The 27,400-nt window shown below is 41.5% G+C and overlaps 2 protein-coding genes across 7 annotated transcripts in view; one reads left to right on the forward strand and one right to left on the reverse strand.

Moving 5' to 3' along the window:
• The first annotated feature begins 1,296 nt into the window (after positions 1-1,296).
• LOC106613668 (BOS complex subunit ncln) lies at positions 1,297-21,396 on the forward strand. Of its 4 annotated transcripts, none has more exons than XM_014216168.3 (15): positions 1,297-1,586; positions 5,820-6,010; positions 6,344-6,488; positions 6,594-6,688; positions 7,393-7,473; positions 7,634-7,737; positions 13,211-13,299; positions 13,576-13,715; positions 14,196-14,422; positions 15,078-15,165; positions 16,330-16,368; positions 16,672-16,835; positions 17,136-17,189; positions 17,349-17,427; positions 18,531-21,396. In XM_014216168.3, the coding sequence occupies exons 1-15, from the start codon at positions 1,412-1,414 to the stop codon at positions 18,591-18,593; spliced, it is 1,734 nt and encodes a 577-aa protein (XP_014071643.3). In that variant the 5' UTR covers positions 1,297-1,411; the 3' UTR covers positions 18,594-21,396. The 4 variants fall into 4 exon arrangements, with proteins under 4 accessions (XP_014071643.3, XP_014071644.3, XP_014071645.1 ...); XM_014216169.3 differs by having other exon boundaries at positions 16,675-16,835; XM_014216170.3 differs by having other exon boundaries at positions 14,196-14,374.
• Positions 21,397-21,407: 11 nt separating this feature from the next.
• The window catches only part of LOC106613669 (ceramide synthase 1), a 46,770-nt gene continuing 40,777 nt past the window's right edge, over positions 21,408-27,400 (reverse strand). For all 3 annotated transcript variants that reach the window (XM_014216172.3, XM_014216173.3, XM_014216174.3), the window contains exons 5-7: positions 27,092-27,239; positions 26,633-26,799; positions 21,408-25,324 (exon numbers count right to left, since the gene is read on the reverse strand). In XM_014216172.3, the coding sequence (XP_014071647.1) occupies positions 25,282-25,324; positions 26,633-26,799; positions 27,092-27,239 (358 nt within the window). In that variant the 3' untranslated portion in view covers positions 21,408-25,281. The remainder of the gene's footprint in view (positions 25,325-26,632; positions 26,800-27,091; positions 27,240-27,400) is intronic.

A 27,400-nucleotide genomic window follows, 5' to 3' on the forward strand; every position in this document is an offset into this window, starting at 1 on the left:
AAAAGTAGGAATAATAAAAGATTCCTTATATTAAGCAAACCAGACGGCACAATTTCCTTGTTTTTTTTAATTTATGGATAGCCAGGGTCACACTCCAACACTCAGACATAATTTAAAAACAAAGCATTTGTTTAGTGAGTCTGTCAGGTCAGAAGCAGTAGGGATGACCAGGGAAGTTCTCTTAATAAGTGTGAGAATTTGACAATTTTCTGTCCTGCTAAGCATTCAAAATGTAACGAGTACTGTATGGAGTAAAAAGTACATAATTTTCTTTACTAATGTAGTGAAGTAAAATAAAAAGTAGTCAAAAATATAAATAGTAAAGTACAGATACCCCAAAAAACTACTAAGTAGTACTTTAAAATATTTTTTACTTAACTGACATCCAGGCAACTTTGAGAAAAACACTTTATATCAGAGTTGGCTATGCATATTCATGACATGAAGCTAGTAGCGTCTCTCTCCATTGACGTAAACAACCCTCATCGAACATTTTAAAAAGGATTACAATAATGAGATGTATCCACCTATCCAAAGAAAGGATAGGCGGGAGCTATAGTGCCACTTTGTGAACGGAGAGATTTATTCCGCTTTGTTATGGCGGAGAGATGTATCTTGTCAGTATATCCATAATCTTTGGCCAAAGCAAAGACTGTACAGTATGGCCACAGAGTTTCATATGGCCAAAGCCTCTCAATTAAGCAATAAGGCCCGAGGGGGTGTGGTATATGGCAAATATACCACGGCTAAGGGCTGTTCTGGACACAGCCCTTAGCCGTGGCATATTGGCTATATACCACAAACCCCTGAGGTGCCTTATTGCTATTATAAACTGGTGACCAACGTAATTAGAGCAGGAAAAACAAATATTTTATACGGTCTGATATACCATGGCTGTCAGCCAACCAGCATTCAGGGTTCAAACCACTCAGTTTATAATGGCCAATACATAGCATTTTGTAATCCAGGGTTTATTGGCAGTATACCGTCAAGGTATGACCATCTCTGGTCTTTACTGACCCCTGCCGTTAAATTCATCAACTGCACAGCCTCGCCTAAAATTCACGAAGCTGTCTTTGATGGCCCCTGTAGGACCCTTAGCAGCAAAGATTTCGTAAATTCACAGTGATTAATATTCTCATTAAATAAATGAATGGGACAAATTATGATATGAATGTTTTATGATAAAGAATGTTCATTACAGATATGGAAGACGTAACAATAATATGTCTATGCCATTCAAAAAGCAAGCTCGTGCGTGTTTAGTTAGGTGGCCAAGCTTTTTGCCATATTAAAATGCACTTGTGTCGACTGTGTTTGTGAATGACAGCTAGGCTAGCGACTAGATGCGATCCGGCAACTGCCTAGATTATCAATTTACTGTTGTTTAGACCATAATACCAAGATCAAGATGTTTGAGGAGGCTAGTGAGGTGTTCGATAACATGTTTAAGTCCTCTTTCCCCCTGACTTTCATTGTGTTTATCCCCGCGGTGCTGATTCTCGTCTCACCCCTTCCAGCCGAAGCGGCACATGAATTCACCGTGTACCGCATGCAGCAGTATGACCTGCAGGGACAACCGTACGGTAAGCATTTAAAAATTGTATTTGGTGCAATTATTGAATGGAAATGCAGTCCTGTAGTTAGCTACCACGATATAAGGCATAGCTCTTTTGCTAAATAAACGCTCTCTGTTATTGCACAGTCCTAGCTAGCTAACGTTAGCGCGCTAGCTAACGAGTGTGTTATTGGGGCCCGCAATTCGGGGCGTTCCTGCGTGTGGGCATCCCCCCCTAGTATCCCATTGGTTCCTGCATGTGGGCGCAGCTGGAGGAACATCACCCTTCTAGCAAGCCATCTTCATATGCTTGTGACTCTGGATTTCCCCTGATTGTCTATGCAATTAAAATATGGGTCAAATGGGAAATAAGTGTTATTTTAGGATATGCCATCATTGTAGTATAATTCATGTGCAAGGTTTTAACTGAAAATTGATGTGTAATCTGTTGATGCGTTGGATAGCAGATGTAACAGATATACATCTCAAACTTTCTGGAAGTGGGGCAACGATATTTGGCTTTCTCATGGCTCTGAACGCGCCGCTGGAGTCATTACAATGAAAAATACCTTTGGTAGTAATATTCTACACTCGGACTGTGACCCCATTGATCACTTTATTTGTCTTGTGATCAGTTACAATGACATTACGATGTCTTCTCTCACATTTTTGGGAAAGGGCTTGTGCATCTTATTGCAAGAACTGGGAGCTCTTTAAATTTGAAGTGGCCAAAGACCCAAAATAAAATAAAATATGGTAGTAATCTTGCTAAGACCAGAAGAGCTGAAGAGGAAAAGGTGATCATTAAGATACCTTCCCTTTCTCAGAGGTCCTCAGCCGGCCTCTCGGGGGAGGAGAAGGTGGAACTGATTGAGTTACAAAATAAACTGGATAATACAGTGCCTTGCAAAAGTGTTCACCCCCCCTTGCCGTTTTTACGATTTTGTTGCATTACAACCTGTAATTAAAATGGATTTTTATTTGGATTTCATGTGATGGACATACACAAAATAGTCCAAATTGGTGAAGTGAAATGAAAAAAATAACTTGTTTCAAAATTCTAAAAAATTAAAAACGGAAAGTGGTGAGTGCATATGTATTCACCCCCTTTGCTATGAAGCCCCTAAATAAGATCTGGTGCAACCGATTACCTTCAGATGCAATCTAAGTGTCACATGATCTCAGTATCTATACACCTGTTCTGAAAGGCCCCAGAGTCTGCAACACCACTAAGCAAGGGGCACCACCAAGCAAGCGGCACCATGAAGACCAGGGAGCTCTTCAAACAGGTCAGGGACAAAGTTGTGGAGAAGTACAGATCAGGGTTGGGTTATTAAAAAAAGATCTGAAACTTTGAACATCCCACAGAGCACCATTAAATCCATCATTAAAAAATGGAAAGAATATGGCACCACAACAAACCTGCCAAGAGAAGGCCGCCCACCAAAACTCACGGACCAGGCAAGGAGGGCATTAATCAGAGAGGCAACAGAGACCAAATATAACCCTGAAGGAGCTGCAAAGCTCCACAGTGGAGATTGGAGTATCTGTCCATAGGACCACTTTAAGCCGTACACTCCACAGAGCTAGACTTAATCGAAGTGGCCAGAAAAAAGCCATTGCTTAAAGAAAAAAATAAGCAAACACATTTGGTGTTTGCCAAAAGGCAGGTGGGAGAATGCCCAAATATATGGAAGAAGGTACTCTGGTCAGATGAGACTAAAATGTAGCTTTTTGGCCATCAAAGAAAACGCTATGTCTGGCACAAACCCAACACCTCTCATCACCCCGAGAACTCTATCCCCACAGTGAAGCATGGTGGTGGCAGCATCATGTTGTGGGGATGTTTTTCATCAGCAGGGACTGGGAAACTGGTCAGAATTGAAGGAATGATGGATGGTGCTAAATACAGGGAAATACTTGAGGGAAACATGTTTTCAGTCTTCCAGAGATTTGAGACTGGGATGGAGGTTCACCTTCCAGCGGGACAATGACCCTAAGCATACTGCTAAAGCAACACTCAAGTGGTTTAAGGGGAAACATTTACATGTCTTGGAATGGTTTAGTCAAAGCCCAGACCTCAATCTAATTGAGAATCTGTGGTTGACTTAAAGATTGCTGTACAGCAGCGGAACCCATCCAACTTGAAGGAGCTGGAGCAGTTTTGCCTTGAAGAATGGGTTAAAAGTCCAGTGGCTAGATCTGCCAAGCTTATAGAGACATATACCAATAGACTTGTAGTTTCTGCAAAAGGTGGCTCCACAAATTATTGACTTTGGGGGGGGGTGAATAGTTATGCACGCTCAAGTTTTTATTTGTTTGTTTCCACCCAAAAAATATTTTGCATCTTCAAAGTAGTAGGCATGTTGTGTAAATCAAATGATTCAACCCCCCCCCCCCCCCCAAAAAAAACTATTTTAATTCCAGGTTGTAAGGCAACAGAATAAGGAAAATGCCAAGGGGGAGTGAATACTTTCGCAAGGCACTGTATATAAAGATTTAAATAAACTGGAATATATATATATATATATATATATATATATATATATATATATACACACTACCATTCAAAAGTGTGGGGTCACTTAGAAATGTCCTTGTTTTTGAAAGAAAAGCAAAAACGTGTCCATTAAAAAACAAACATCAAATTGATCGGAACTACAGTGTAGACATAGTTAATGTTGTGAATGACTATTGTAGCTGGAAATGGCAGATTTTTTTTTTTTTATGGATATCTTCATAGGCGTACAGAGGCCCATTATCAGCAACCATCACTCCTGTGTTCCAATGGCACGTTGTGTTAGCTAATCCAAGTTTATAATTTTAAAAGGCTAATTGATCATTAAAAAACCCTTTTGCAATTATGTTAGCACAGCTGAAAACTGTTCTTCTGACTAAAGAAGCAATATGCTGGCCTTCTTTAGACTAGTTGAGTATCTGGACCATCAGCATTTGTGGGTTCGATTACAGGCTCAAAATGTCCAGAAACAAGACCTTTCTTCTGAAACTCGTCAGTCTATTCTTGTTCTGCGAAATGAAGGCTATTCCATGCGAGAAGTTGCCAAGAAACTGAAGATCTCGTACAATGCTGTGTACTACTCCCTTCACAGAACAACGCAAACAGTCTCTAACCAGAATAGAAAGAGTGGGAGGCCCCGGTGCACAACTGAACGAGAGGACAAGTACCTTAGTGTCTAGTTTGAGAAACAGATGCCTCACAAGTCCTCAACTGGCAGCTTCATTAAATAATACCTGCAAAAAACCAGTCTCAACGTCAAAAGTGAAGAGGTGACTCTGGGATGCTGGCCTTCTAGTTATTTTCTGAACAAGTAGCTCCCTTCCTACTTTAAGTCTTTTTAGAGAGTATTAAAAACAATGTTCTCCCTCCTACAATGAGTCAGGGGTTAATAACACTGATACCTAAGCCTAAAAAAGAAGTTTGTCTTCTTAGTAATGACTAAGATATTAGCCTTACTACTTGCAAAAATAATTAAAGAAGTCCTGGATGAAATCATTGATGAAACACAGTCTTGCTTTATGATGAACAGACATATTTCTAACAATATCAGACTAGTATTAGACATACCTGACTACTCAGACCTAATAACCGAGGATAGCTATTTTTTATTTATTTTTATAAAGAATTTGACACAGTAGAGCATCAGTTCCTCTTACACTCCCTTGAGAAATTTGGCTTTGGGGATTTTTTTCTGTAAGGCTGTTAAGACTCTCTATCCAAATGGAAATATCTCTATCTAACTGAAATATGGCACCTCACCTAGGTTTGAGTTAAAGAGAGGAATTAGGCAAGGTTATACTATCTTACTGTATCTGTTTTATTAATCACCCAACTTCTTACAAAATTCTTTCTAGTGATGCACCAATATGACATTTTTGCCTGATACCGATATCCAATATTTTCCTTGACAAAAAAAAACGATACCGATATTTAACATTTTAGCGGCCTTTTAAGCATTCTAGTACAGTTAAATAGTTAAAATGTCTTGGAAACAGTGGCGGCATAATTTTCAACTTAAGTTTTAGGAATATAAATTGAACTTTCAACATTCATTTCCAATGGTATTGTACTTAAATCAGGTAAAAACATCTGAATGATAAAAAACGGTGCTGTGATTGATATATTTTGATGAAATCACAAAAACGAGTTTGCCCTGCCTAGTAGCCTACTACTACAGCATAGCATAAATGGTGTTTCTACACATCCCTCCCCAGCTGACCTGATCCCACTTGTGATTCCCAGGTACCAGGAATGCCATATTGAACACAGAGGCGCGTACTGTGGAGGCGGAAGTGCTAAGCCGCCGCTGTGTCATCATGCGGCTGGTGGACTTCTCCTATGAGAGGTATCAGAAAGCCCTGCGCCAGTCCGCTGGGGCTGTGGTCATCATTCTCCCCAAGAATATGTCCACCATGCCGCAGGACATAGTGCAGGTAATAATGCATTATAATGCCTTATGAGTGGGTTTTATGACCGTTCATCAAACTAGTCAAATCAAGAGGCAAGGTCCTGAGTTGCTTTTAAAGCTAGACCTCCTTTGGTGTTCTTGTAAAGTTAGTTTCTGTCAGTCTCAAGGAAAACTGTCAGTCACAACACTCCCTCCTTATCAGTTGTAACTCAAAGCAAAGCTTGAAAAACCAGACTTGCTGGAGTGAAGTAGGCCAACGTGTCCAAGTGGTATGCTGTTTCACCTTCACACTGCTGCCCTGGTAGTGTTGTTGTCTTGTGAATGATAACCTGGCATTCCTTATTCCTCTACATTGTAGCAGTTCATGGAGCTGGAGCCAGAGATGCTGGCCACAGAGACCGTTGTCCCGGTTTACTTTGCTCTGGAGGATGATGAGCTGCTCTCCATCTACACACAGACCCTCACCTCCTCCTCCTCCCAGGGCTCCTCCTCTGCAGCTGAAGGTGCAGGACATTTACAAATACTGTGTTGAAAACTGTCGGTCGAAACGCTGTCAGAGGAAATTCTTTCTAGGGATTTAATGACGCCGTTTCCCCATGTCTTCACAGTGCTGATCCACACAGCCACAGCCAATGGCTTTCAGATGGTGACGAGTGGGGCTCAGAGCAAGGCAGTGAGTGACTGGGCCATTACCAGTCTAGAGGTGAGAATCCTTAAGGTTAAACCACTATCCTTTATCTGTTTTAATGCTTTATGTAGCTCTGTGACATTTAATCCAGACATCCACGTTTTTGTTAATGGGTGACACATTTTATGATATTAGGCTACCAGTGGAGGAGTACTCACATTAACACACTGCTCACACTTAAGGTGTTAAGTGATTTAGAAGCAAATAATGTGTTAGTTTTCTTAACCTTGTGTGTGTGTGTGTGTGTGTGTGTGTGTGTGTGTGTGTGTGTGTGTGTGTGTGTGTGTGTGTTGAACTAAGGTAGGTGTCAAACCCAGGGGAATAATGGATTTGGCCCTGTAGTAGGAGATTAGGGGACCCCAGTAGATTTCCTGAGGCCCCAAGCGTTCCTTTCTACCTAATGCATACGGCCACCAGTCAATGGCATTGTTTCACATAATGGGTTTAAGTCCTTGTGGTAGATATTCCACGCCTGTCTTAATTGTTGTCTTAAGTCTCATACCCTTGGCTACATACTTTACTTTCATATAAGATGACCGCAAATGTAGTATTTTATTAGGAGCCCCATTTAGCTGTTGCTAAAGCAGCGGCTACTCTTCCTGGAGTCCACATGAAACATCACAGAACATTAATGTAGTAGTATATTGTTGTTTCGAGATGTTATAGAACTGATACACAATGTACTTTTGTCTAATAACTGTGTCTCTGTCCTCTCCTAGGGGCGACTGGCTGGAACTGGAGGAGAGGACCTGCCCACCATTGTCCTGGTGGCTCACTACGACTCCTTTGGTGTCGCTCCGGTACACCCAGCTCTCCCTTAATACACCTCAATATATTCCATGCTATATTTATCAGCTTTTTTACTGTATCATAGTTCTGTTTATTGATGTTGCAGAATTCTCCTCCACCAGAAGTGAAGATGCTAATTAAATGTGTTGACTTTGGTGTTGTTCTGTCCAGTGGCTGTCCTATGGAGCAGACTCTAACGGCAGTGGGGTGTCTATGCTGCTGGAGTTAGCCAGGCTCTTCTCCAGACTCTACACCTACAAGAGGACACACGCTGGGTGAGCACGGTCCACAGCTCCTCAGAGAAATCAGGCTTATTACAATGCTATCCACATGTTTCTTTCCTTGTGTCTAAGCATTCCACACCCTTTAGGAAAATCGCACTCCACGTGTAAAACTCACAACTAAAATAATAAACCTCTTACAGTGGTCAGAAAACAGCTCTTCCTGTGTTCACAAAAGCACTTTGCTTTTAAGAGTCAATTAGTTTTAGTAATAGAGTAGAAAGGATGTGGTTCTTAGAAGACATTTGTCGATTCTTAGACGAAGTGTACTCCGGAGTGTGAGTGCTGTTTGAGACGAGGGGCCACGTTAGTGTAAATGTAATGGCACGCTGGCTGTTCTCCATTGTGTTAGGTGAGCTCTTGTGTTGGTGTATTCTCCATACTGACCAAATGGAAAAAGCTAACCAGTAACCACTGGTAACTTTGCATATGGGCTGTTTGCGTATCACTAGTAAAAAGGAACAGGGCTGCACAAAGCCCCTCCTACATAGAGAGAGCAGGGGTGAAAGGTGCAGTCGTCAGGACGCAAAAGTACATGTCAGTGTTATGTGTTGCAGAGGAATTGCAGATTGCGTGACCCTTGTATTCAGAGAGGCATATTAACTGACTGTAGCCTTTCCCCTATAATATTACACAGTATGTTTTTACATTCGCTTTCCCAACATGCACAGTGCCTTCAGAAGGTATTCATACCCCTTGACTTTTTACAAATGTTGTTGTGTTACAGCCTGAATTTAAAATGGTTGAAATTGAGATTTGATTGTCACTGGCCTAAACACAATACCCCATAATGTCAAAGAGGAATTCTGTTTTTCTACATTTCTACAAGTTAATTACAAATGAAAAGCTGAAATGTCTTGAGTCATTAAGTATTTAACTACTTTGTTATCAACCCTGAATAAGTTCAGGAATAAACATTTGCTTAACAAGTCACATAATAAATTGCATGGACTCACTCTGTGTGTAATAATAGTGTTTAAGATGATTTTTGAATGACTACTTCATTTCCGCATAGAACTATCTATAAGGTCTTTCAGTCGAGCATTGAATTTCAACCAGAGATTCAACCAATGAGGTTTTCCAATGCCTCGCAAAGAAGGGAAGCTATTGGTAGTTACATTTTTAAAAAATGCTGACATAGAGATATTCAATCTCCGCTCAGGGATTTCACCATGAGGCCAATGGTGACTTTAAAACAGTTACAGAGTTTAATGGCTGTGATAGGAGAAAATAACTGAGGATGGACAACAACATTGTAGTTACTCCACAATACTAACCTAATTGACAGAGGGAGAAGAACAAAGCCTGTACAGAATAAAAATATTCAAAACATGCATCCTGTTTGTGACAAGGCACTAAAGTAATACAGCAGGAAATGTGGCAAAGCAATTCACTTTTTGTCCAGACTACAACGTGTTTTGTTTGGGAAAATCCAATACAACACTTTTGAGTGCCACTCTCCATATTTTCAAGCATAGTGGTGGCAGCATCATGTTATGGGTATGTATGTAATCGTTAAGGACTGGGGAGTTTTTCAGGATAAAAAATGTACGGAATGGAGCTAAGCGCAGGCAAAATCCTAGAGGAAAATCTGGTGAATTCACCTTTCAGCAGGACAATAACGTAAAGCACAAGGCCAAATCTACAGTGAAGTTGCTTTCCAAGAAGATAGTGAATGTTCCTGAGTGGGCATGTTACAGTTTTGACTTAAATCTAATTGAAAATCTATGGCAAGACCTGAAAATGGTTGTCTACAACAACCCATTTGACAGATCGTGAAGAATTTTGAAAAGAATAATGGGCAAATGTTGCTCAATCCAGGTTTGGAAAGCTCTTAGAGACTTACCCAGAAAGACTCACAGCTGTAATCGCTCCCAAAGGTACTTCTAAAAAGTATTGACTCGGTATGAATACTTACAGTACCAGTCGAAAGTTTGGACACTCCTACTCATTCCAGGGTTTTTCTTTATTTTGACTATTTTCTACATTGCAGATTAATAGGGAAGACATCAAAACTATGAAATAACACATGGAATCATGTAGTAACCAAAAAAGTGTAAAACAAATCAAAATATATTTTAGATTCTTAATACACAAGGCACTCGCACATCTGAGCTATCTTTGTTGCAGATGCATGGTAACAGTTGAATAAGATGAAAAAAAAGAAGAAACCTGCAAACTGCTCTTTAATGAGCTTTGATACTCAAGGTTTTCATCAGAAGCTCTGAGCAGTTATACTATCAAGAGCAGTGTGCAAGTTTTCTTTTTTTTGTCATATTTTAGGTTTTTCAAAGTAGCCACCCTTTGCTTTGATGACAGCTTTGCACACTCTTGGCATTCTCTCAACCAGCTTCACCTGGAGTGCTTTTCCAAGTCTTGATGCAGTTCCCACATATGCTGAGCACTTGTTGGCTGCTTTTCCTTCACTCTGCGGTCCAACTCATCCCAAACCATCTCAATTGGGTTGAGGTTGGGTGATTGTGGAGGCCAGGTCATCTGATGCAGCACTTCATCACTCTCCTTCTTGCTCAAATAGCCCATACACCGCCTGGAGATGTGTTGGGTCATTGACCTGTTGAAAAACAAATGATAGTCCCACTAAGCACAAACCAGATTGGATGGCGTATCGCTGCAGAATGCTGTGGTAGCCATGCTGTTGAAGTGTGCCTTGAATTCTAAATAAATCATTGTCACCAGCAAAGCACCCCACATCACACCTCCCCCTCCATGCTTCACGGTGAGAACCACACATGCGGAGATTATCCGTTCACCTACTCTGTTTCTCACAAACACATGGTGGTTGGAACCAAAAATCTCAAATTTGGACTCATCAGACCAAAGCACAGTCTAATGTCCATTACTCGTGTTTCTTGGGCCAAGCAAGTCTCTTCTTCTTATTGGTGTCCTTTAGTGGTGGTTTCTTTGCAGCAATTCGACCATGAAGGCCGGATTCACACAGTCTCCTCTGAACAGTTGATGTTGAGATGTGTCTGTAATGAACTTATTCTCTGCCGCAGAGGTAACTCTGGGTCTTCCTTTCCTGTGGCGGTCCTCATGAGAGCCAGTTTCATCATAGCGTTTGATGGTTTTTGCGACCGCACTTGAAGAAACTTTCAAAGTTCTTGACATTTTCCGGATTGACTGACCTTCATGTCTTAAAGTAATGATGGAATGTCTTTTCTCTTTGCTTATTTGAGATGTTCTTGTCATAAAATGGACTTGGTCTTTTACCAAATAGGGCTATCTTCTGTATACCACGCCTACCTTGTCACAACACAACTGATTGGCTCAAATGCATTAAGAAGGACAGAAATTCCACAAATGTTCTTTTAACCTCTATGGGCTAGGTGGGACGCTAGCGTGCCACCCGTGGTGCACTCCATCAACAGCAGGTGCATTTCAAGAGCGGCAAATTTGAATCCAAATAAATGTCAAAATTCAAATTTTTCAAAAATACAACTATTTTACACCATTTGAAAGATAAACATCTCCTTAATCTAACCACGTTTTACGATTTCAAAAAGGTTTTACGGCGAAAGCATAAATTTAGAGTATGTTAGGACAGTACATTTACAAGAGTTGTGTGTAATGTTTTGTCAATTCAAAGACAGGGTCACCAAAACCATAAAACCAGCTAAAATGATGCACTAACCTTTTACAATCTCCATCAGATGACACTCCTAGGACATTATGTTAGACAATGCATGCATTTTTAGTTCTATCAAGTTCATATTTATATCCAAAAACAGCGTTTTACTATGGCATTGATGTTGAGGAAATCGTTTCCCTCCAATAACCGGCAGTCAAGTCAGCGTCACAAATTAAATAATTAAAATTAGAAAACATTGGTAAAATATTATATTGTCATTTAAAGAATTATAGATTTACATCTCTTGAACGCAATCAACTTGCCAGATTTAAAAATAACCTTACTGGGAAATCACACTTTGCAATAATCTGAGCACTGCGCCCAGAAAAATACGCGTTGCGATACAGACTAGACGTCATGTTGGGGAGATCTAAAATCGAAAATACTATGTAAATAATCCATTACCTTTGATTCTCTTCATCAGATGTCACTTCCAGGTATCACAGGTCCATAACGAATGTAGTTTTGTTCAAAAAAGCTCATCATTTATGTCCAAAAATCTCCGTCTTGTTCGCACATTATCTAAGCCAGCCGGACTTCTCGTCATGAACGAGGGGAAAAAATATATTTCCGTTCGTTCAAACATGTCAAATGTTGTATAGCATAAATCATTAGGGCCTTTTTTAACCAGAACATGAATAATATTCAAGGTGGACGAATGCATACTCTTTTATAACGTATTGGAACGAGGGTACCCAACATGAACTCGCGCGCCAGGTGTCTAATGGGACATCATCGTTCCATGGCTCTTGTTCGGTCAGATCTCCCTCCAGAAGACTCAAAACACTTTGTAAAGGCTGGTGACATCTAGTGGAAGCAATAGGAAGTGCCAAAATATTCCTAAACCCCTGTGTTTTTCAATGGGATAGGTTTAAAGTCTATACAACACATCAGGTATCCACTTCCTGTCAGAAAATGTCTCAGGGTTTTGCCTGCCAAATGAGTTCTGTTATACTCACAGACACCATTCAAACAGTTTTAGAAACTTTAGAGTGTTTTCTATCCATATATAATAAGTATATGCATATTCTAGTTACTGGGTAGGATTAGTAACCAGATTAAATCGGGTACATTTTTTTTATCCAGACGTGCAAATGCTGCCCCCTAGCCCTAACAGGTTAACAAGGCACACCTGTTAATTGAATTGCATTCCAGGTAGACCGCTGCTCCCAAGTGCATCTCAGTGCAAGAGGCATCACTACAGTCCCTGATTCGAATCCAGGTTGAACCACTTCCGGCCGTGATTAAGAGGCCCATAGGGCGGCGCACAATTGGCCCAGCGTTGTCCGGGGTAGGCCGTCATTGTAAATAAGAATGTGTTCTTAAATGACTTGCCTAGTTAAATAGTTTCAATAAAAAAATGAAGCTGATTGAGAGAATGCCAAGAGTGTGCAAAGCTGTCATCAAGGCAAAGGGTGGCTACTTTGCAGAATCTGAAATATAAAAAACAAATCAAAATATATAACACTTTTTTGGTTACTACATGATTCCATATGTGTTGATGTCTTCTCTATCATTCTACAATGTAGAAAATAGTAAAAATAAAGAAAAACCCTGGAATGAGTAGGTGTGTCAATTTTTGACTGGTACTGTATGTAAATTATATATTTCTGTATTTTTTTTTCAATACATTTGCTAAAATTTCCCTTTGTCATTATGGGGTGTTGTGTGTAGATGGGTGAGAAAAAACATATGTTTAATCCGTTTTGAATTCAGGCTGTAACACAAAAAAATGTGGAATAAGTCAAGGGGTGTGAATATCCACACTGATAAGAATGTCCTCTCCTGTCGTTTCTAACACACCTGCTGTCTTCTTAGATACAACCTGCTTTTCTTTGTCTCTGGAGGAGGGAAGTTCAACTACCAAGGCACCAAGCGCTGGCTGGAGGACAACCTGGATCATACAGGTACACTAAGCTCACATGATAAGGCTGTAGACTCAGTTACAGGATGGGTATTTTATGCTGCAGTGGAACACAGAAGGACATCTGTACAATACACACTGGAAATGAAATGGAATGAAACATGATCCCGGCCACAAGTGTTATTAAATGGAGGTCATGCATGCAAAACAATAGGCATGCATGAATCATGGAAATGTATATTTGGTTAGATATGGCAGTGTAAACACTGTCTCTTTTCCTTTCTCCCTTTAATCTTGATCCTTTCCTCCCTCTCTGCAGACTCCAGTCTGTTGCAGGACAATGTGGCATTTGTGTTGTGTCTGGACACCCTGGGGAACGGGGACAGTCTGCACCTTCACGTGTCCAAACCCCCTAAAGAGGGAACCGCCCAGTACGCCCTGCTCAAAGAGATGGAGACTGTAAGGACACCAACCACATACGTTTCATAGATGATAACTGTTTTTGTAGAATGATTTCTATATATATTTATATCATTTAAATTCACATGTTATTCACAGATGTATAATTAAGCAATAAGGCACGAGGGGTGTGGTATATGGCCAATATACCACAGCTAAGGGATGTTCTTACGCAGGATGCAGCGAGGAATGCCTGGATACAGCCCTTAGCCGTGGTATATTGGCCAAATACCACAACCCCCCGAGGTGCCTTATTGCTATTATAAAGTGCATATCAACGTAATTAGAGCAGTAAAAATAAGTGTTTTGTCATACCCGTGTTATACTGTCTGATATACCACAGCTGTCAGCCAATCAGCATTCAGGGCTCGAACCGCCCAGTTTATAATGATATATATATATATTGATCACTCATAGCACATTACATGTACACTCAAAGTTCCCTGTAAGTTTTTCGAACCTCTAACCCCTGTCCCCCAGGTGGCGTCCAACCAGTACCCAGAGGTCAAGTTCTCAATGGTGCACAAGAAGATAAACCTGGCGGACGATACACTGGCGTGGGAACACGAGCGCTTCGGGATCCGCCGGCTGCCGGCCTTCACGCTGTCCCACCTCAACAGCCACCGCGAGGTGCAGCGCTCCAGCATCATGGACGTGCGGTCAGTGTCCCCCTCTTCTGAACATGGAGTGGGAGAGCCCCCTGCTGGGTGGGTTTATTACTGCAGTCCGACCAAGAGACCGAGCATCCAACCCCCCCATCCACAACCCCCAACCCCTGCCTAGGCCCAGCTCACCTATCACACCTCATTCAAAGAATCAACTGCTCATTTGGATCTATTGAACGAAAGCCTGCGCACATTGCTCCCCCCCTGCCTACACCGCTGCCTTTGGGACTTAGATCAGAGAGTAGATGTGGGACCTTTTTGTAGATCTGTCTCACAGCAAGGTGGAGTTACTACCATGTTGCTTAAAATCTGATGAAGTGATGTTGCTTGCCGGAGTATGAACTGTTACTAATACTGTGTTTAGTTTTATTGTTAGCAGTCCCTCAAGGAGATGGGAGCATGGCTTGCTGGCCCCTGGAATAAACAAAAAAAGGTTGAGAAACACTGGGCTACTGGGTTGATTTGGGATTGTGCCCCTTCGTCCCGCTGTAGTGAACCGTCTATCCTCCCAACCTTCTCATTGCCACCTCCACTCCACCTCCCCTCCACCCCACCTCCCCTCCACCCCACCTCCCCGCCCAGTGTAGTGGACTGTTTGTGCTCCCCTCACATTCTCCATCAGCGTGTTGCCGAGTTGAGCTGCTCTTGATTGCTGGATAATTGAACTGTGAATTTTAACTGCGATTTACTGTTACAGACCTCATGTGGATCTGAGAAAGCTCAGCAGGAACACAAAGCTGATTGCAGAGTCGCTGGCCAGAGTCATCTACAACCTCACAGAGAAGGTAAAGATATGTAGAACATGTCGGTGTCACCATATACGTTTTCAATATTGAAAGCCACGTCATGAAAGTCGATGGCCGTTTTTCATGTTGCTTTCGAAATTTATACTGAACAAAAACATGCAACAATTTCAAAGATTTTACTTGGTCACAGTTCATATTAGGAAATCAGTCAATTGAAATAAAATTCATTAGGCCCTAATCTATGGATTTCAAATGGCTGGGCAGGGGTGCAGCCATGGGAGTCGAGGGCTCCCGAGTGGCGCAGCGGTCTAAGGCACTGCATTTCATTGCTAGAGGCATCACTACAGACCCTGGTTCGATTCCAGGCTGTATCACAACCGGCCGTGATTAGGAGACCAATAGGGAAGCGCACAATTGGCCCAGCGTCGTCCCGGTTTGGCCGGAGTAGGCCGTCATTGTAAATAAGAATTTGTTGTTAAGTAAAGGCCCACCCACTGGCAACCCAGGCCCAGCCAATCAGGATGAGTTTTTCCCCACAAAAGGGCTTTAGTACAGACAGAAATACTCCTCAGCCCCCACCACCCTTATATGATCTCGCAGGTGAATCAGCTAAGTCGCTCTGGATAAGAGCGTCTGCTAAATGGCGTAAATGTAAATGTGGAGGTCCTGGGCTGGTGTGGTTACACTGCAGTTGTGAGGCCAGTTGGACATACTGCCAAATTCTTTAAAACTACGTTAGAGGCATCTTATGGTAGAGAAATTAACCTTAAATTCTCTGGCAACAGCTCTGGTGGACATTCCTGCAGTCAGCATGCCAATGGCACGCTCCCTCAAAACTTGAGACATCTGTGGCATTGTGTTGTGACAAAACTGCACATTTTAGAGTGGCCTTTTATTGTTCCCAGCACAATGTGCACCTGTGTAATGATCATGCTGCTTAATCAGCTTCTTGATGTGCCACACCTGTCAGGTGGATTATCTTGGCGAAGGAGAAATGCTCACTAACAGCGACGTAAACACATTTTTGCTCAAAATTTGAGAGAAATAAGCTTTTTGTGTATATGGAACATTTCTGGGATCTTTTATTTCAGCTCATGAAACATGGGACCAACACTTTACATGTTGCATTTATATTCTGGTTCAGTGTGGGTTGCTCTTTGTCCTGCACATCAGGTTTGACCTCTCTCTCTCTCGTGTGTCAAGGGTGCCCCAGGTGACCTACAGATTTTCACTGAACAAATGGTGAGTGATTGAACGTGGCTTGACCCTACTGTCCCCTCCCTGTGCTGTCTCTGACATGACCTTAAACAAGCCTTTTTGAAAGGCTGCTATACACACCAGGACTTTGACCTGAGGCTTGGCCTGAGCAGTGGGCAACCAGTGGTCCCATTAGACTAGTGTTAGTGTGTAGCTGTTATAGCATAGACAGTTAGTCGGGGTCACGATGTGTGTGTGTGCTTAACAAGGCAAGTGTGTGTCAAGGTGTGTACTATACGCCACTGATTTATGAGTATGTGTGTCTGTGTGGGTTGCCTGCACGGCCAGCAGATGCAGGAGGAGCAGCTGTCGTCGGTGGTGGACTGGCTGACAGCCCAGCCGCGGGCTGCCCAGCTGGTGGACAAGGACAGCAGCGTGGTCAGCACCCTGGAGTACCACCTGGGACGGTACCTGAAGGACGTCCGCAGGCACTACGTCAAGGCTGACAAGAGGTGACCAGTCACTGACCTCTGCGTTACGGCTAATACAAGGTGTCAATGGTCCTCTTGACTGGCCACAGCTAGTGGTTCTGCCGTGGAGGAATCACAGAACTTCTAAGAGCACTCGTAGTGGTCAAAAACGGGGACAGAATCACTCCTTTTATTGTAGAAGATCATTTGTAAGGATCAAAATGTGTTTTTTTTTTTTTTACAGTATTTCTATTTACTGTTGTTCATTGAACAAATGACCTGTATGGTTTAGAAATGGATGATGTTACAGTGACAAATGCAATCTTTTTTCTCTCCCCCCAGAGACCCAGAGTTTGTCTTCTACGATCAGCTCAAACAGACCATGAATGCTTACAGGTAGACGTTATGGCTGCCTCCTGTATTTAGCCCTCAGAGTGCTGAGCTTTAGTGCATGCTCTATTGATTTTAATTTCAAACCTCTTCGGCTTCCTTTTGTATCTGTTTTTTTTCTCTCCCTTTTACACTTGTCATTTTATATACCCACTTTCCTAACAGGGTGAAACCAGCCATCTTTGACCTGCTTCTGGCATTCTGCATCGCAGCTTACCTCGGAGTGATATATCTGTCCATCCAGGTATGTATCGATACAACATCCGCATTCTGATGGCTACTCGTTTTATTTTGATGTCTGGTCATTAGTCTGTTGACCTAGCCTAACCCTGCAACTCCTACCCCGGTCATTGCTGTAAATCAGATGAATGCTGTCTTCTCAGTTCGGCTTACCTGGTTATTTAAGAGGTTAACAATACCCAGCTAGCACATTTGGTTCCATGGAAGTTATTGAAACATACGTTTTGGTTTCCCATTGGTTCTAGGAACGAAGCATTACGTTTCCTGACCAGTAACATTTGGCTGTCCTGGGGACGTTACTGTTTAGGTTTTGAGAATGTTTTACTGTGGTTCCCTGAAAATGGAAATTATAGGTAATTTAAATAACGTTCTGATAAATTGTTTCAATAAGACTTTTAATAACACTGCAAGATTATTTTGGTATAACTGTTGAACTCCAAGCACAGATAAGACATATGGAAATGTATTTGCTTAGGCATTAATCATGCAAACACATTTGTTTTTGTGGCACGGTGTCCTGGAGATTCGAACCTATGATCTTCTGTTCTCTGTCCATGGAATTAGAGCACTGAGCCAGCTGTTCATTTTTGTGTATTTAAACAAACCCACTTCAAAGGAAAACAGCACTCATTAAGATCAGGTGTGGCCAATTTGTGGGCATGGCCAACACACCTGACCACACTTAACAAGATAGAGGATAGCGTGTTTTGTTGACACTGAGAATGGAATGTATGGTCTTAAATAACATTCTTAGAACGTTCTTTAAACGTTGTTTTATAGTAAGTACTGAAATTCCCACAGAAGAACATTGTTTTTTAACGTTCTCTGAACAATTTCAGAACATTACTTTAAATAGAACCATGAGGAAACCTTTATCAAACGTTATGCTGAAGTATTGAAATTCCCACCTAAGAAACATATGGTTCTGTGTTTAATGTTATGTGCTAGCTCGGTATCCTGCACCATTCCCAGAAGGTTGTGGGAAGGTTGTATGCAAAATAACCATAGGACAACTACACTCTCACCAAGCTCTAAGAAACATATGGTTCTCAGAACATTATGTGCTAGCTGGGTAATGTCTTTCTCACTTTTTTTCTCTCTCTTCAGCACTTTGTGGTTCTCTACAGTGTGGTGCGCAGAATCACAACGCCCAAGACCAAGCAGCATTAAGCCACTCCTCTTCCTCTCATTCAGACTCCTCACACCGACAACGAGCTCTAGCCAGTAACAAAACGGGGGCGGACCAAGCAGCTCATCTTTTTTTTTTTACCACCCAATCTATCTCCTTTGTTCCTCTTTGGAAATGAAACGTGTTGAATCATTTCTCTCTGCCAAGTTTAGCCATCTAGTCAGTTCCTTCAATGGCTGTCAAGTCAGAATGCACTCTGGTCTTCCTGTCCCCGTGAAATCAGATGACAAACATTTCCTCGTACGCCCAATCCCTCATCAACTCCTAGTCCCTAACCCCTATTTTCCCCTATGATCTGAGAGAATTTGATAGGTGTAAGAAATATGGTAATAGCATTAACTTGTGCTCAGATATGCTGGGTGACATTTTCACCAGTTTGCTTACACCTATCCATAAGGAGTAGGTACTAGGGGTTGTTGTGGGATTGGGCATTTCTATACCCACAGCTCACTCCTCAGTGCCCTATAGTGTGAATTTTGCCAAACCACAATGGGTCGTCTTCTTGGGCAGCTATGGAGTAGCAGTGAGACTTGGTAATATTGTTTGGATGGATGGTTGATATATTTAGTCAACCTGACTAGATTTATTTTTCTATAGGATTTTTTCTTTTTTTTTAACCCCAATGAACTAATTAAATAGTGCCTTCAGAAAGTATTCATACACCTTGACTTATTCCATATTTTTGTTGTTACAGCCTGAATTCAAAATGGATTAAATTGTTTTTTTCTCATCCATCTACACACAATACTCCATAATGACAAAGTGAAAAAATATTTTTACATTTTGTAGCAATTTCTTTGCACAACCCTGAGTCAATAGATGTTAGAATCACCTTTGACAGCGAATACAGCTGTGAGTTTTACACACCTGGATTGTACAATATTTGCACATTATTCTTAAAAAAATTCTTCAAGCTCTGTCAAGATGATTGTTGATCATTACTAGACAGCGATTTTTCAAGTCTTGCCATAGATTTTCAAGACGACTTTAAGTCAAAACTGTAACTAGGCAACTCAGGAACATTCAATGTCGTCTTGGTAAGCAACTCGTGTATATTTGGCCCTGTGACACCCAGTGTCTGTTGGAAAGCAGACTGAACCAGGTTTTCCTCTAGGATTTTGTCTGTGCCTAGCTTTATTCTGTTTATTTTTATCCTAAAAAACTCCCTAGTCCTTGCGGATGACAAGCATACCCATAACATGATGCAGCCACCACCATGCTTGAAAATATGAAGAGTGGTACTCAGTGATGTTGGATTTGCCCCAAACATTAGCGCTTTGTATTCAGGACATAAAGTTAATTTCTTTCTCACATTTTTTTTGCAGTATTACTTTACTGCCTTGTTGCAAACAGGATACATGTTTTGGAATATTTTTATTCTGTACAGGCTTCCTTTTTTTTCACTCTGTCATTTAGATTAGTATTGTGGAGTAACTACAATGTTGTTGATCCATGCTCAGTTTTCTCCTATCACAGCCATTAAACTCTAACTGTTTTAAAGTCACCATTGGCCTCATGTTGAAATCCCTGAGCTGTTTCCTTCCTCTCCGGTAACTAAGTTAGGAAGGACACTTATCTTTGTCGTGACTGGGTGTATTGATACACCATCCAAAGTGTAATTAATAATTTCACCATGCTCAAAGGCAATGTCTGCTTTTTTATTTTTACCCCTAGGTGCCCTTTGCTAGTCCTTGGAAAGCCTCCCTGGCCTTTGTGGTTGAAATTCACTGCTCGACTGAGGGACCTCAGTGAATCCATGCAACTTATGTGACTTGCTAATAAGCACATTTTTACTCCTGAACTTATTTAGGCTTGCCATAACACAGGGGTTGAATACTTACTGACTCAAGACATTTCAGCTTTTCATTTGTAATTCATTTGTAAAAATATCTAAAAACATAATTCCACTTTGACATTCTGGGGTATTGTGTGTAGGCCAGTGACACAAAATCTCAATTAAATAAATGTTTTATTCAGGCTGTAACACAACAATGTGGAAAAAGTCAAGGGGTGTGAATACTTTCTGAAGGCACTATGTATGAATAAGAACATGCATTTAGATTGATAAATTGTCCCCCCATACTACCCATTGCCATCACTAGAGTAAGTACGGTTATAGAATGGAACTAATTACTTACTTAGTTTTGATTACAAATGCCCTTTTTAAAATGTGAAAACATTAGACCCTCCCCTCCCACAAATATGTTAATCAGAGATGTATGCAGTGTTGCAATAAGGTCACAGTCTCCCAACACGATTCTATCTGGACATGTCTATTGCAACACGGTGAGCTCCACATCGATGTGCAGACAGCACGTTGAAATCCCCCCTTGCTCTCATCATCAACTAGTCTTAAGGCAGGATGTTGGTAGATCAAATTGGACCTTTTTGGAGAGAGTCTGGTAATGTCAATGTGTTGTCCCTTGTCTTCATCTCCTTATCCCTTACGGTCTTTGATCTTGAGTTAAGCGAGGAGACAACGCTTGTGTGCTGTAGTTGGCATGCAGTATCACATGTAAGAATCCCATGTCGCTCCCGCAGTCAGTGAGAGCAAATAGACTGGCGAGATTCACCTATCAACGAGGTAAAAAACTGTGTGGTACATAGATTTACATTTTTTATTTATTGAAGCAGACTGCTAAACTGTGCACTGACTTGAACTCTCAAGACTCTCTTTTTGGCCAACACCTACATTTACCTTTCTGTCTCGACTGTTTTACCTGGTCCACGTAAACTTGATTCTTGCGATGAAACTGACAGAATAAATTAATTTGTTGAAATAAATCAGACGCAGGTTTCTTTTTTTAACTTATGTTTTATTGTAAGGAAAACATGATACAATAACACTGGTTGAATGGAATTATTTTAAAAATGTATTACAAAATAGTAAGTACCTGTCATTCCCAAGTGGTCGTATTTGGAAAGTGGTCAGATTGAAACTTTAAGTGCCCAGATTAATTACAAATGATAATTCTCCCTGAATTTTTTTCCCCCTAATAAACAATAACATAAATGACAGTGCAATTTGTAAGAAACACCTGTGGGGTGTAAGCCCTTCACATTCACCTCAACCACCCTCTTTCTCCTCTAGCCACTCAGGTCTCAACCAGGCCTCTCATCAGAACACTTCTCGGTGCGAAAGATCAATATTTTTGGCACATTCTTAAAGCATTAAACTATCAAAGGAAATGCATAGAATAATACTTCTTCCACAAAGGTGGAAGGTTTCATCCTGAACCGTGGATGGACTTTTGTATTCAATGCTGGTCAAAAAGAACAGTGAAATCTGCCTCAAAATTAAACTTCAAATGATTGACTGCTACTCTATAACCTATTACTTCTTTTTTGGAGTGAATTTGCTGTGAGCAGTTTTACCTCACAAAGCCAATCAGGTTTTTGGTGTTTTTTTGGTCTGCGGTGGAGAGGACAGACCGGGAGAGAGCTGGGCCGAGGTGGAGGAAAAGTGCACACGTCTTCGTGGACAGTACCACGGGAGAAATCAGGGCACCACATCATTTGTACCAAACAATTAACAAACGCATACACAGGAAAAGGGACACGACTAGATTACAAAAGTGTTCTCAGAAACAGCAGCGATTCAACAACAACAAAAAAGTAGAATAATAATGACAATGTTTGAATGTAAAATCAAAAGCTATGTTATCCTGGGCACTGGCACTAGTGGTAGCTGGGTACTGAAATACCACAACTATGAACACTACTACCTGGCCACATCTGTGGACTGTTCCAGCACAAGCATGCTGTTCATCATAATGAAAGAGCTTGAATTTGATCGTAAAGGACAGCACCCCCCTCTAAGTCACAGCAAAGAAAAACCTGGAGAGTCGCAGCACACTGGCACACACAACCAGGAGCACATTCAAATGCAAAGAGGATACCAAACCATTTGGACTGTGTGGTGGTGTCTGCTTGAATGACTTCACTTTTTTAAAGATGAGTTCTGCACATTGATAAAGGATACGATTATGTAGTTCTTTCATTTGTGTTTTTAAAAAATGACTTCATAGCACATTCCAAAAGCCATTCCAGTGTCATGCATTCCTGAATTTCATATGTGCATATATGTTTTTTTATATTAGATTTTTATCTTCTTTTACACAAGGGCCCTTTGCTTTCTGTGAACTGCCAACATATTGGTTATCAAGATAAGTCAAATCCATTTCTTTAACGAAATCATAAGGTTGATGCTCAACCCAATCAATCGATTTCAGCTACAGTACCAGTCAAAAGTTTGGACACACCTACTCATTCAAAGGTTTTTCTTTATTTTTACTATTTTCTACATTGTAGAATAATAGAGAAGACATCAAAACTATGAAATAACACATGGAATCATGTAGTAACCAAAAAAGTGTTACTCAAAATATATTGAGATTCTTCAAAGTTGCCACCCTTTGATGACAGCTTTGCACACTCTTGGCATTCTCTCAACCAGCTTCACCTGGAATGCTTTTCCAACAGTCTTGAAGGAGTTCCCACATATGCTTGGCACTTGTTGGTGCTTTTCCTTCAGTCTGCAGCCCAACTCATCCCAAACCATCTCAATTGGATTGAGGTCAAGTGATTGTGGAGGCCAGGTCATTTGATGCAGCACTTCATCACTCTCCTTCTTGCTCAAATAGCCCTTACACAGCCTGGAATTGTGTTGGGTCATTGTCCTGTTGAAAAACAAATGACAGTCCCACTAAGCACAAACCAGATGGGATGGTGTATCGCTGCAGAATGCTGCGGTAGCCATGCTGGTTAAGTGTGCCTTGAATTCTAAATAAACCAGACAGTGTCACCAGAAAAGCACCCCCATGCCATCACACCTCCTCCTCCATGCTTCACAGTGAGAACCACACATGCAGAGATCATCCGTTCACCTATTCTGCGTCTTACAAAGACAGCGGTTGGAACCAAAAATCTCAAATTTAGACTCATCAGACCAAAGCACAGGCTAATGTCCATTGCTTGTGTTTCTTGGCCCAAGCAAGTCACTTCTTATTGGTGTCCTTTGGTGGTGGTTTCTTTGCAGCAATTAGACCATGAAAGCCTGATTCACACGGTCTCTGAACAGTTGATGTTGAGATGTGTCTGTTACTTGAACTCTGTGAAGCATTTATTTGGGCTGCAATTTCTGAGGCTGGTAACTCTGATGAACTTATCCTCTGCAGCAGAGGAAACTCTGGATCTTCCTTTCCTGTGGCGGTCCTCATGAGCTCCAGTTTCATCATAGCGCTTAATGGTTATTAAAAACTGCATTTGAAGAAACTTTCAAAGTTCTTGAAATTTTCCAGATTGACTGACCATGTCAGTAATGATGGACTGTTGTTTCTCTTTGCTTATTTGACCTGTTCTTGACAAAATATGGACTTTGTCTTTTACCAAATAGGGCTATCTTCTATATATCGCCCCTACCTTGTCACTGAATGGCTCAAACACATTAAGAAGGAAAGAAATTCCACAAATGTTCTTTTAACAAGGCACACCTGTTAATTGAAATACATTCCAGGTGACTACCTCATGAAGCTGGTTGAGAGACTGCCAATAGTGTGCAAAACTGTCATCAAGGCAAAGGGTGGCTACTTTAAAGAATCTCAAATATAAAATATGTTTAACACCTTTTTGGTTACTACATGATTCCATATCTGTTTTTTCATAGTTTTGATGTCTTCACTATGATTTTACAAAAATAAAAAATCTGGAATGAGTAAGTGTGTCCAAACTTTTGACTGGTACTGTATATCAGCTGTCATTAACCAGCTATCAGCTTGTATGCCTTCATTTCAGTGCAATAACAGATGCTATAAAAACGGAAAATGTGACAATACATTTCCGATACAGGAATGCAAGCAATATTTCTTATGCATATTTATCGACGGCAAAAAACTAACAAATAAAAAAGTTGAAAGGTTAATGTTTCCCTTAAAAATCTGAACACGAGTAATTCACATTTGCAAGACACATCAATACTACACTGACGTGGCTCTTCAAATAATGCAGGTCAGGCTGTGGTAACGTCTGTGTTCACTATCGACCTGTGCAATGATATGAAAATCAATACACGTTGGTAAAACAAAGCCAGCACACACAAAGTGCACTCTCTCACACCCTCGGTAGTGACATGATGCAATACTTCCCTTTAGTATTTTAGCCTTCACACCTGGAATAAGAGGAGGTAGAAACTAAAAACGCCACTACGCTTTTAAGAGGAATGCTCTTTAAAAAGACAGGTCTCCCTCTACTAGAGATGACCTTTGACATGGTTACTGTGTGAACGCTTTAGTCCTCTAACGTGTGCACGTTATCTAGTTTGTATAGGTCTAGACTAGAGGCCTAAACATCAGTAGCTCAACCTTGTCTGGCGAGTGTTTGTTAGAGCTAACACTAATTCTAAACGTCCTGGTAGGCTACGCGAGAAAACATTCCCGAAACTCACACTTTTTTTTTTCTTCAAACGTAATGTTAATATAAGACATATGTCACCTGAAATAACATTCACAGTGATATAATAACAACAAAAAATCTATAGAACACGATGGAAAAAAAAAAAGGAAATAAAAATTATCAATTGTTTTTTCCTCCTTTTCGCGAGACCCCTAGAGTCACTTAGACCTAAGTCTGAAACAATCTAGGTCGTGCCAGGAGGTGGAACTAGAGAGGCCTTTATAGATGCTTCTCCTTGGTGATCCCGTTCTGCACGTGCTTCCTGTGAGAAGAAAGGAGAGGAGAGAAGGGGAAAAAAAGGACCAACTGTCAGCCAGCGGAAAGGTGATCAGCTATTTATACGCATGGTAAAACCAAAAGGATATCACCGGTGTTCAAGGGCGCCAGATAAGGGCTGGGTCAGGCTGAAACCACATAATCACACATCAGTAAGTACAGCGCTTTGATCCTGTCTATCTGTATGTTACACAAGACAAGGCTACTTCACTGCAGCTCTGAGGTCATACTGGGTGGTCTGACAGAGCACAGGTTACTGGGGTTACAAGAGGACTGGGAACAGATCCACGTATGCCAAGCCATAGCAGAGGCACTTCCTCAAGGGGAGAGCTCATTGGAGCATGGTGTGATATAAGATTTAACATGGGTGTGGTGGATGGGAATCTTCACAACCAGATAGCAATAAGGATGCCACCACCTCAGCCTCCAATCGGGCTTAGAGGAATATTAAGTAGAATCCCAAGAAGAAGAAAGAGGACAGCTACACCCAAGGATGTACCAGAACAACAATGTTCATCTTTGCATGGGGCTCATTCATTACACAAGAAGACGCTTTTTTTTCGACTGTTGTCTGCCATATTGATCACACATACTGTAGCCGGTTAGGGCGTAGGGGTAGTTTGGAAAGGGTTTGTTTTAGGCATGAGGTTTACAGTGTGATGAATGGTTGTCTACACTCGAAAAGGGTTCTTCGCCTGTCCGCATAGGAGAACCCTTTGAAGAACCATTTTTGGTTCCAGGTAAAACCCTTTTGGAAGCCTTTTTCTAAGTATACATGTCGAGCTAGTCCAACAACCCGTACTTCCTTCCCCTAGCCTCTTGCCCTTATATGTTGCAGAATCCAGATACGAAGGGACCGGGGCGAGGGGAAGAGATTAACGTATTATTTTTGGTTGGACCGGGCTGTAGTAAAGAGTGGGATTAAGCAGTTGTTGTGAGGGCTGGATCAGCAGAGGATTTTTGGCTTGGTGTGGTTTGCTTTGGTAAATCAGTAGGGGTTCAATGAATTTTGAGCTGAGATACCCCAGCGTGAGTCATTTCATTTAGTGAGTCATCTGAGGCCAAGGGGCCTTTCTCTCTTAATGTTTGCCTGACAAAAACCTTCTCTCTGGATGTTTTTGAAATGATCGTCTCCTGGAGATGAAGTTTCTGTATAGTGTATGGTTGTGACATTACTTCAGTACGGTAAAACATTCATGGTAATGTATACTATAAAACATACAATTTGGTGATTCACATACACTGGTTAAATGCAACGTGGTGAAGTAGTGTGTGTAACTTTGTGTCTCCTCACCCTTCAGCAGAGTTGTTGAGATGTCCTGCATCTTCACTCTGCAGCCGCTGCTGGTCCTTGAGCAGGGCTGCAGCCCTCTGAGCTCCCTCCTCACCCTCGTACTCCCTCAGGTCTTTCACATCCTTCATCTGCCCCGTCAGGACCTTCGCTACAAACGCCACTATGAACTGTGAGCAGAGAGAAGGGGGGGTCAGGGGTTAAAGAAGGGAGAGAGGTCTGATGTCACATAGTACAGTTTTGTTCTAATGCTTGTATCAACCCCTGACAGAGGCTAATAGGAACGAAGAAGACCAGGCAATGGTCATAGAACTGTCATGCCATTCACCTCTTGGGAACATGGATCTCTGAGTGATTACCCTCTCTGAATTAGATTAGGCTTGTTTAACCAAGCATCTGACAAATGAGCATCAGTACAGTGTGCGATCTGTGACCTGCTGCAGACGGAGGTCCAGTACTTGCCAAAAACCAGTAGATATTCATGCAGAGGAGTGTCAAGAGGAGGCTGTTGAAGAAGAAATAGAAGGGTATGTTTGGGACGGACTGGAGGCTGGACACACAGGTGGCGTACAGAACCTTCAGAGGGAACCAGTAGAGACGGAACAAAAACCTGCACAGAGGGGGGACACAGAGGAGCTGTATTACTCTGATGCTTTAGGGGACAAAGACTAGCATTGTCCGTGGCTTCAAACACCCTTGTGACCTCTCAGGACAGGTGTGTGTGTGTGTCCCACATGAAAAAAATACTATAGTCTGCTATGGTAAACAGTG

The sequence above is a fragment of the Salmo salar genome, chromosome 10 (assembly GCF_965601325.2).
Source record: "Salmo salar chromosome 10, fSalSal1, whole genome shotgun sequence".
Taxonomy (NCBI): Eukaryota; Metazoa; Chordata; class Actinopteri; order Salmoniformes; family Salmonidae; genus Salmo; species Salmo salar.

Excerpts from the sequence above, each read along its gene's own strand:
- LOC106613668 (XM_014216168.3), top strand. The coding sequence starts at position 1,412 with ATGTTTGAGGAGGCTAGTGAGGTGTTCGATAACATGTTTAAGTCCTCT. Across the intron at positions 7,474-7,633 it reads ACTCCTTTGGTGTCGCTCCG|TGGCTGTCCTATGGAGCAGA; the intron begins GTACACCCAGCT and ends TGTTCTGTCCAG. Across the intron at positions 17,190-17,348 it reads CAGACCATGAATGCTTACAG|GGTGAAACCAGCCATCTTTG; the intron begins GTAGACGTTATG and ends CTTTCCTAACAG.